The sequence below is a fragment of the Zalophus californianus genome, chromosome 4 (genome assembly GCF_009762305.2).
Source record: "Zalophus californianus isolate mZalCal1 chromosome 4, mZalCal1.pri.v2, whole genome shotgun sequence".
NCBI classification, from domain to species: domain Eukaryota; kingdom Metazoa; phylum Chordata; class Mammalia; order Carnivora; family Otariidae; genus Zalophus; species Zalophus californianus.
This window is the reverse complement of record NC_045598.1, coordinates 105,161,043-105,171,093: the sequence shown is the minus strand read 5'-3', so window position 1 is coordinate 105,171,093 and position 10,051 is coordinate 105,161,043. Positions and strand designations below refer to the sequence as shown.

General features: G+C 49.8%; 1 protein-coding gene across 2 annotated transcripts; it reads right to left on the bottom strand.

The window, feature by feature from the left end:
* Positions 1 to 107: 107 nt before the first annotated feature.
* ANXA9 (annexin A9) lies at positions 108 to 9,829 on the bottom strand. 2 transcript variants are annotated; one of them, XM_027605500.1, is made up of 14 exons: positions 9,723 to 9,829; positions 9,314 to 9,413; positions 8,720 to 8,805; positions 8,441 to 8,537; positions 7,349 to 7,443; positions 7,032 to 7,145; positions 6,732 to 6,822; positions 5,284 to 5,363; positions 5,073 to 5,132; positions 4,445 to 4,529; positions 4,207 to 4,302; positions 4,064 to 4,122; positions 1,075 to 1,200; positions 108 to 882 (listed from the first exon to the last, which is right to left on the bottom strand). In XM_027605500.1, the coding sequence occupies exons 3-14, from the start codon at positions 8,792 to 8,794 to the stop codon at positions 820 to 822; spliced, it is 1,041 nt and encodes a 346-aa protein (XP_027461301.1). In that variant the 5' UTR covers positions 8,795 to 8,805; positions 9,314 to 9,413; positions 9,723 to 9,829; the 3' UTR covers positions 108 to 819. The 2 variants fall into 2 exon arrangements, with proteins under 2 accessions (XP_027461301.1, XP_027461309.1); XM_027605508.1 differs by having other exon boundaries at positions 1,075 to 1,197.
* Between the last annotated feature and the right edge of the window lie 222 nt (positions 9,830 to 10,051).

Here is a 10,051-nt window from a genome sequence, read left to right as displayed (position 1 = left end):
TATAGAGGCCCAGAGGGTGGCTTTGCTTGTCATTTCTAATAGGGCCAGCAGGGGGGACCAAAGCCTGCTTATTTTCTTTTCTGTCTTTATTAGTTTCTATAGGTCTTGGATGGGAATGGTAATCCAGTTTGGGAAGTGGGTTTTCAAGTCCCTGCTTTGGACAGATGTGATTTGGGGGTTTTGCTCCCTGCTAACCTAAGACTTCCCAGGCAGGGGAGGGCAGCTTGATCAGATGGTCCTTTGCTGCCTCTATTTCTGACCTCATTCCGGCTCCTGTTCCTCAGTTACTTTGCCTGAAATTTCCTGGGGAAGAGAGAATAATTAGGGGAGGGGGCGGGGAGCTTCGAGGGGGGTGTTTGTTGCAGCCCTAGAGCCTCAAACAGGATCCCTGTTGAATATCCAAGTGCATATCAAAGGCACCTCCAACTTCAAGGTCTCCTCCAGCCCATGTCCTGCTCCACCCAAACTTCAATCAGGGAACACAAACAACAGTGAAGTTTGCCAAAAGAATTCAAGAATCAGTGAGATGTTTTGGCCAGGGTATGGGAAGGATGAGTAGGGCAGAAACCATCAAAGAGCTGTCTATACCCAAGACAGAGATGGGGGACCCAGGTGAGGCATCACTTTGAGGTGAGGAAATCAAGGGATTCAAAAGAGACTTCAAATTCTAGCCTCAACAAGAAGCTGGAGCATGGGTGCTCAGTGAGGGGTTATCCTATTTGGAGGTCCAGCTGATTTCCTGCAGGATCAGCCAAACATGGGGATCTTAGATCCTTGGATATCATGGTGTGGTAGGGAGGGCAGGAGGGCAGGAAGGCCTCAAATGTCTTCGGCCCTGCACAGGGCTAGTAGAGCTGACCGGCAGTCCCCTTTCACTGCCTCCTGCAGACAAAGAGAGTCAAGTGTTAGACCCCACTACCACCATGGCCCAGGCATTCTGGCTGGTCCAGAACTGTCTGATGTCAAGAGTTGTGTACAAAATTGACCAAAGACTCATGAGTTCTCCAGGGAGGGCAGAGTGGAGGTAAGGGGTGAAGCTCTGGGGCTCCAGGTTAAAAACTAGCCAAGTCTCACCTGGAGAGAAGAGTAGAGGGACTTGCCAAATTTCTTTTTGAACTCAGCTCGGATGCTTAGAAGGTCAGTCTCACTTCGAGAGATAAGGATGCGCATCAGGACTTGGTAATTGGGCTTGATGTCCTGCTTTAGGGAGAAACAGAAGGGGGAGAGGGTGGTAGTAAGATTCTCACAGAGTAGAGACTGGACAGCATGGTAAATTACTGTAGAAAGGGGAAGCGAGGTGTGAGTCCAGGGAAAAGAGAAGTGTACGTTATCTGAGAGGAAAATGTATCCCTGTCCACCCTCATGGAAGGTGATACAGCAGGAAAGATCAGTCTTTGTGGGAGCAGCTGGATAATTCTTGTTCTTGCCACATGTCTTTCTAGGCCATGCCACTAGCTTAGAGCCTCATTCCTCAAGATCTCAGTGGTGGGCAGCTCCAAAGGCAGTTCCTCCAAAAAGGATAGGAAAGACTTGCTACCTACAAAGACTTCCAGCATGAAAGCCAAGAAGTTCTCAACTTCCAAGTTAGTGAATGTCCAAGAAAGATGTACCCAGCCTATCCCCAAATTGAGTTGATGGGGCTCTGAGAGGGAGCAGGGTCAGGTGGCTTTTGGTTCTGAGCCTGACCTACCAGGACCACCTCACATCCCCATCTGTATACATCAGTTTCTCCTGGTTGGATCCCTGGGTCCAGCATCACTGTCTTCCTCCTAAGCCTGTACCAAGCCTCCTGCCTTTTGGTTAAGGAGGGTAATGGAGGATTTGGTTTAGAAATAATAGAGGTACAGGGGCGCCTGGGTGGCTCAGTTGGTTAAGCGACTGCCTTCGGCTCAGGTCATGATCCCGGAGTCTCGAGATCGAGTCCCGCATCGGGCTCCCTGCTCGGCAGGGAGTCTGCTTCTCCCTCTGACCCTCTTCCCTCTCGTGCTCTCTATCTCTCATTCTCTCTCTCTCAAATAAATAAAATCTTTTTAAAAAAAAAGAAAAAAATAATAGAGGTACAATACGTGAATTATAATTGGTTATATCAAATCATGAATTTTAACTGATTATAATAAATGTGTTAGTTATCACGAGAGATTTCTAAATAAAAATGTTGGTTGCAAAAATCCTATTTATGTCATGGGCTGTATACCGGCGTGGTCCCAAATTCCTAATAGCTTCTTTCCCGGCGTTTCCTATTAACTTGACTCACGAGACCCTTCCCAGAGCTGCCTGATACCCACACTTAACGGTGTCTACACAGATCATAAGTTCCCGTGAGGGAGAAAAAAAGAAAATGAGGACTTAACAACAGGATGCCATATTTCATTTGGACTCATTACCTCATGGTCAGTGCTGATAGCTGCTTTATCTTAAATTTTATGTATCATCAATTTTGTATTGTGATAAAGATTGTTGATTGCTCCCCAGTATCCATTCTTCCCCTTCTTCCGACTCTTATTACTCCAAAGTTGTAGAATCGGGGCAAGGTACTCATTAATTGAATATTCTGGAACATTGATGCACAAGCACCCTGTCTAGCAAACCTACATTAAACATAATTCTTGCCTTGTTACTTGAGAATGTACTTGGCATCTCATACTTCCCCAGGACCTTTTAATGAACATTCATTGTGTGGTTCAGATTGGTCCCAATTTTCCTGAATTAGCCTTCACTGAAGGTCATTTTTCTGAATAAATATTTGTCACAATCTATGTTTTCACATATTTCTCATAAGAGAATTAAGAAGCATATGATTTTTTCCTTTTTTAAAAAACTTCTCAGAAAAATAGGCCTATATTATTTTGTGACTCCTACTTTTAAGGATAAACCTGGCATTTACATCTAAGAGCATGGGTCCCACAATCCAAATACATTATAATCATTTACTGCTGGGATACAAGTTTGTCTATGACCGGAATTTAGACAGATAACCAGAACTCTTCGAATCAGTCTTAGTGTTGGCTCAGTGTAATAGTGCAGATTTTTACTGGGTAAGTAAAATATTAATCTACTGTCAAAATGGAAATCTCCATTGATGATAAAATAAGTGCATATATGTGCTGTCTTTTGAATAGCTGTCAACAAGGCATGATGATTTCTCATTCAGTATACAAGAAGCTATGCCGTCTACCAAAATGACAACTCCTTTCATCTTCTCAAAAATTGGGGTGAGTTTTTTATTTATAGGTTTTGGGGGACACTTGCACTAATAGGAGACCTAGCTCAATGAGTAGACTGGATTCTGTTTATGAAATTACTCAAACCAACATCACCAATTGAAGTGTGGACAATAGGGAACAAGGTCCGATCAGCGTGGAGAAAGGTGGTCCTCGGGGCTAGAACTCTAATGGTGTAGTTTATAGTATAGACCAACACCTATTTGAGTTGATGCATGGCAGTTAAATGTTTTATAAGACCACTATGTGTGTGTGGTTTTTAATTATTTTTAAATTCCAACATAAATAACATACAATGTTATATTGTCCATTATGTGTTTTATAGGAAGCCTGTATGATTTATTAGCTGTATATGACCTTGGGCAAAGAACTTAACCTCTCTGTACCTCAGTTTTTTCATCTATAAAGCAGATGGAGGGTGGCCATGGAGATTAACTGAAATGTGTGTAACAAGCCCAGCATAGGCCCTGGGACACATTGAGAGCACCCAAGAAATGTTGGTTCTTGTCATCACCATCATTATTCTGGTGACAACTGAAATTGGACATGATGCTGTCTTACAGAGCAAATTCATATCTATATTTGGCCACCTAGACATCAATTAGGCCAAAATTTTGGCTTCAGTGCCCTTTTGAGTCAACTCATTTAGCTTTAACCGGAGCTAGTGCCTCTATTAGTCACAAGACAGTTTGCAAACCTAGGAAAAGAGAGCTACTATATGTTTATAAAGTAAATATGAGGTTGTTACATTAGCAACAGTGTGAAACTTCCTCTCTCTTGCCCAGAAGATGTCTCCCCCCAGTTTTTGTTCCAAAGGGAGGGAAAAGAAGCGTCCCTCTCACCTGGAGGGCTTGATGAAGTTTATCAGCAAAGTAGAGCGGTGTGCTCCTGATCACCGAGGCTGCAGGCAGAGAGGGAGAGATGGAGAGAGCCAGCTCCCACGCTAGGCGAGAGCCCTACCCCGCATGTGCTGAGCAGGCCCTACCTAGGCTGAGCAGAGCTGCCTGGGCATCTCCGTGGAAAAGGTGGTGGACAGTCTTCTCCAGCTCGTGCCCAGTATACCGCTGGTACAGATCGAACACTGTGGGGGTGTGTGGGAGGTAGTTAGAAAGATAAATGGGAGCAGGGGTTAATTATCACAGAGAAGGATGAGCCCTCCCCAACTTCCTCAGCCAAAACTCATCATTAGAGTAAGCGGGGAAGACAAGAAGTCTTGCGTGTACCTCGGACGAGGTGTTCAGGATTTCGCTGGGTGAAGATTAGGACCCACGTGCCCTCTGTGCTGGGCCCTTCAGCTTGTTTTAATGCCTGGGAGGGAGGAGTAAACGGGGATGATTGGTTCGGGGTAGGGGAGCCATGGTTGTGATGTGATGACAGACAGAATCTGTCATCATGATGATGGAAATGGGATTCGGAGTGGAAAAGCTTAATTGAACCTGTGAAGCGGTTGCCTTTATTTATGGTTAAAACAAACAAACAAAAAGGGAATAGGGCTAAGAGAGGGACTCTGCCCTCACAGCTCGATTCCCCAATTTGGGGAAATCCTGGCACTCAAGGAATTAATCTCCAAGGGAAGGTCTGAGGAGGGTTACCCCACCCAAATGCCCGTGAGAGGAGAATGTGTCGGTTGATGAGCTCACTTCCTGTGAGTTCAGGAACCAGAGGTTAAACGAGTGAAAAGGCTTCAGATGGTCACTACCTGAAACTTCATGTCCTCACCTGTCACTGAGGACTCCCCCAAGGCAAGGAGAGATTTGCAGGACAAGTGGGGACACTTGTCATTGGCTCTAGGAGTGGGTGGAGGAGGGTGTCTTACGTGCGTGGCTGGGCAAGCTCCTCACCCCTGCTCACCTGGACATCCTGTTCCACCAGGTTATAGTCAATGATTCCAGAGTAGCTCTCACGGGCCCCCTAGAAGAAACTCTCTCAGGACTCTTTGAGGGGTAGCTTTTTACCTCCAGGACAACCAACCCAAACCAACCAAACCCCTCTCCCCAAAGTCTTCTCTTGTTAATTATACCAAAACAATGCTCCCCCTCTCCTGCAGGCCAGTCCTCCTCACCATGGCCAGGGCCAGGAGCAGTTCCTGCAAGATGCCGCTGGTCTCACATTTGATGTCCTCCTCAGCCTCCACCTGGAAATCTGGGGTGGGGTCAGGAGCTCTCTGAAGCCTCCTGATTTTTCCCAGTGTAGATATTCCCTGTCAAATGCCCAACCCACTGTGCCCTGCCTATACTGTCATCTCCTGCTGGGGGTAGCCTGATGGCTGCTGGTTCCCAGGATGTAAAGCAGAAGCAACATTATGGCCACCCTGAAAACATCCCTAAGCTGCGTGTAACCTGCACTGTAGGGTCATGCACCACAGGGAACCAACCTGCTAGGGGAAGGAGGCATCTGTTATTTGAACGCTGGCCAGGCAGTCAAGGGGGATAGGGAAACCTACATCATGAGGCCAGATGGCTAGGGCCTGGCCCCCTCCTTGGAGGCAAGGAGAAGTGATGTGGAAGGATGTGAAGAAGTAAGAGAAAAAGAAAGAAAAGAAGGGCGCCTGGGTGGCTCAGATGGTTAAGCGTCTGCCTTCATCTCAGGTCATGATCCCAGGGTCCTGGGATCAAGTCCCGCATCGGGCTCCCTGCTCCTTGGGAGCCTGCTTTTCCCTCTGCTTCTCCCTCTCTCTCTCCCTCTCTCTCTCCCTCTGTCTCTCATGAATAAATAAATAAAATCTTAAAAAAAAAAAAAAGAAAGAAAGAAAAGTAAAACAGAAGCAAGAAGTGAGAGGTAGGGGGCGCCTGGGTGGCTCAGTCTGCCTTCAGCTCGTGTCACGGTCCCAGGGTCCTGGGATCGAGCCCCGCGTCAGGCTCCCTGCTCAGTGGGGGGCCTGCTTCTCCATCTCCCTCTCCCCCTGCTTGCGCTCTTTCACTCTCAAATAAATAAAATCTTAAGAAAAAAAAGAAAAATAAGTGAGAGGTAGGAGAGGGATTAAGAAAAGCCAAGAACGGACATCAAAGGAAAATTAGGGAAAGCAAAAGGGGGGGGAGGTGCTCAGATGAGGATGAGAGAAGGCCAGTTAGCAATTAGTGGGTGAGGCATGTGGCAGTCAAGCAGGGGCCTGAGGGGTAGTACCCATGACTTAGAGAGCAGGTCCCCCACCATTCCCCCCCCCACCGGCTGCAACAAGGTTCCATTCAGCCTGGGATGTGGTGTGAGGGCAGAATCAGGAAGGGGCTGGGAAGATGACATGGGTACCCTTGGGATCGTCACGGTGCCCGACGTTGTCATTACTTCGGAATCTGCCCTGGAGCCCCAGACTAAGATCATCGCTTCTCTTTCTTTAATGATCACATTGGACTCTCTCCCTGGGGGAGACAGAACTGGCAAGGGTGGGTGGAGGGGGAGACCCCAAGGGAACAGAGCTGGGGCAGACAGGTTCCCAAAGGGCTTGCCTGTAGGGAGAGCCAGAGAGTGGGCGCTGTCCTGCCATCACCTCCCCCCCTCCGTACGTGCTCTTACTATGTTTGTAGACCATCAGGCACTCCTGCAGCTGGGCTGGGCTTCGGGTGGCAAGAATTTCCATGGCCACATCCTCAGCAGAACCTGAGTTCTACAAGAAATTGGGAGGCCACTCTGACACTGGGCCCTGTCATTAGGATGGCACAGAACAGAGGCCGACCATTGTCCTTTAAAGGTCAATATGGGCTGTTTAAAGGGGGCCCCTGCCAAGTCGACTTCTCTGGAGTGGGCAAAGGCAAGTCAGTCAAACCTCTCCTCCCCTCACTTCCTAGACACCCAGCGAGCCTCCTCTGCTGGTACCTTCAAGGCTGTCCTCAATTCCTGGGCATCGAACTGGGCTGCAGGCTGCAGCAAAGCCATCACAATCCTCTCGAGGTTGCCAGAGAGTGCTGCCTGCAGGGACTTCAGCAGGTCCTACAATAAACGGTCCCCATGGCAGAGGAGTGGGCACCATGGGGAGGGCCCCGGATGTGTGGGGAGCTTTGGGAACAACTGGCTGGTTTTTTCCTAAGGCCAGAAGCACCAGCCATCCCCCCTCAGCTGCTATTGTTGTACTCCAAGTCTTCCAGGGGGCTGCTCACCCCAGTCCGCTGCTCCTGGGAAGTCAGTGGCCTCACCTGTTGGGTGCGCTCCTGGAAGGCTCGAGAGATGAGCTGCCTTTGCTCTCTGCTCCTGTTGGTCAGTACGTCCACGATGGAGCCACGGTCCACACCTGAACCAAGATGAGGGCTGGGCCATCAGCTGGGCGGAACCCAACAGAATCTTTACAGGGCGGGGATCCCCTTCTTCCTTGGGCTTGAAGCCTCCAAAGGGTGTTGTAGCCCCCCTTTGGGCTGCAACACCCCCACTTCCATTCGGCCTCAGGAGAAGATGCAGGGCCGCCTGGGTGGCTCAGTCAGTTAAGCATCCAACTCTTGATTTCAGCTCAGGCCATGATCTCAGGGTGGTGGGTTCTGTGCTCAGCAGGGGTCTGCTGAAGAGTCTCTCCCGCTCTCTCTGCTCCTCCCCCCACTGCTCCTGAGCACTTTCTCTCTCTCTCAAAAAAAAAAAAAAAAAAAGAATTAAAAAAAGAAGATGCAAACAAGATGCCAAAATGGCATGTGAACCTGACCCAAAATTAGGTGAAGGTGGCCTGGTGTGGTGGAGGAGAAATGGTTTGGTGATTGTAGACTTAGATTAGAGTTCCAGCCCTGCCATTATGAGCTGTGTGACCTTGGGCCAGCCTCTTTGTCTCACCAAGCCTGTTTCCCCATCTGTAAAATGGAAATAAGACTTACCTCACAAGGGTGTCCCGAGAATGGGAATGACATACCTACCATGGTACTTGACATACAAGAATTAAGGCATTCCACAAACATTTATTGAACAACGTCACTTCCTCCTTCCTGGCTCCTTCTTGGTCTGCAGACTGGTTTCTTTTTTTTTTTTTTTCTTTTTTTTCTTTTTTAATTTTTATTGTTATGTTAATCACCATATATTACATCATTAGTTTTTGGTGCAGTGTTCCATGATTCATTGTTTGTTCATAACACCCAGTGCTCCATGCAGAACGTGCCCTCCTCAATACCCATCACCAGGCTAACCCATCCCCCTCCCCCCCTCCCCTCTAGAACCCTCAGTTTCTTTTTCAGAGTCCATCATCTCTCATGGTTCGTGCAGACTGGTTTCTAAAAGGTGGATTCCCCAGGTGCAGAAGGAAAAGGGCTCACCTTGGCCTGCAATGGCCCTCAGCAGCCTTTGCACATCCTTGTCCACGCTGAAGCTCAAGAAGGTCCTGAGGGTGCCCAGGGTTCCCCAAGCTGCAGTCTGTAAGAGCATGAGGGGTGGGGGGTTGGGGGGAGCATCACAGGTCCACACACGCCTGCCCCAGTGCCTCAGCATGGCCCTTGGCATGGTCTCAGGGCCTGCTCTCCCTTTTCCCATCCTCCATTCCCTCGCTGCCCTGGAGTTGATATAGTAACAACGATTCCAACGATCACAGCCCCTACCTTGCTGGCAAGGCCCAGGTGGCTGAGGATCTCCTGGGTCAGGGATGACCTTGTCTTCCAGCTGGTCACAGACATGGTATGACTGGCTGTCCCAGGGAGGGAAACAGGAGACAACTGAGGAGAATTTCCTGGCCCTTTGGGCCTCTTTATGACTCCTAGACCCCGAGGCCCACCTCCCATGCCGTTCCTTCCCCATGTTGCAGAAAAAAAAGAACATCAACCTGCTTGTCAGGTTTGTGAGCCCAAATGGAGGGGTAAGGGGAAGTCCCCATCTTCCCCACCTCTCACCCCTCCTTCAGGAAGCAAGGATTGATCAGGAATGCTGCTAGAATGAGCACCAGACAAACCCTCCCTGACTCCAGGGTGGGTCCCAAGGCTCCCAAACTTTGGTCCCAGGTGGATGACCCCCTTCTGAGATCCAAGTCCCTTCCTTCTGATGGCCTGGCTAGGTGTTCCTGGGGCGGTGCAGGGGAGGTGAGGCGATGTGGCAGGATTAAGTATGTGGGGTGGGAGATAACAACCTCTAAAACACCTCCCCACCTTCAGCACCAGCCCAGGAGTAAGCCCCTGCCCCCTGCCCACCAGGCTGCCTACCTGCTGCCCGCCTTTCCCCCTTGGAGTCTCTGGCAGTGATCTTCAGCTCAGCAGGTGTGACCTCGGGGCTGATGTATGTGTTCCTTCAGGTACATGGGTGCTTAGACAAGGGAGCAAGCACTCACATTAGAAAAAGAAAACTCCAGGGGTGCCTCAGTCGTTGAGCATCTGCCTTCGGCTCAGGTTATGGTCCCAGGGTCCTGGGATCGAGCCCCTGCTCGGCGGGAGGCCTGCTTCTCCCTCTCCCACTCCCCCGGCTTGTGTTCCCTCTCTCACTGTGTCTCTCTCTGTCAAATAAATAAATAAAGTCTTAAAAGAAAGAAAAAGAAAACTCCTTTCTCCCTCTCCCAAGGGATCCACAAGCTCTCCCTCCTCCCTTCCCCCCTGAGGGCCCAGGTCCAGTGCTTACCCAGAGGTGCTGGGGGCCAGCGGCAGTCACAGCCTGGCAACTGCCTGTGTGGGCACCAGCTTCTGTGTGGTCGGCCAGAGAAGAGGCGGCGTGTGCCTCCCAGGCCGGGCAGCCAGTCAGATGACCTCTCTAGCAGCCCAGCCCAGCAGTTGCCTGGGCTCCGGCCCCTCCCAAATGTGGGAGAGGACCCAGCAGTACCTGGTCCCACAGGCAAACCCCTCCCTAGCAAGCATCTTTCCTCCCAGGAGCCGGGCCTCAGCCCGCGGAGAGAATTCTGCTCAGCCTCTCAGCAGCTCAGCTGGACACAAGAGGCTCGGTGTGTTGCTTTC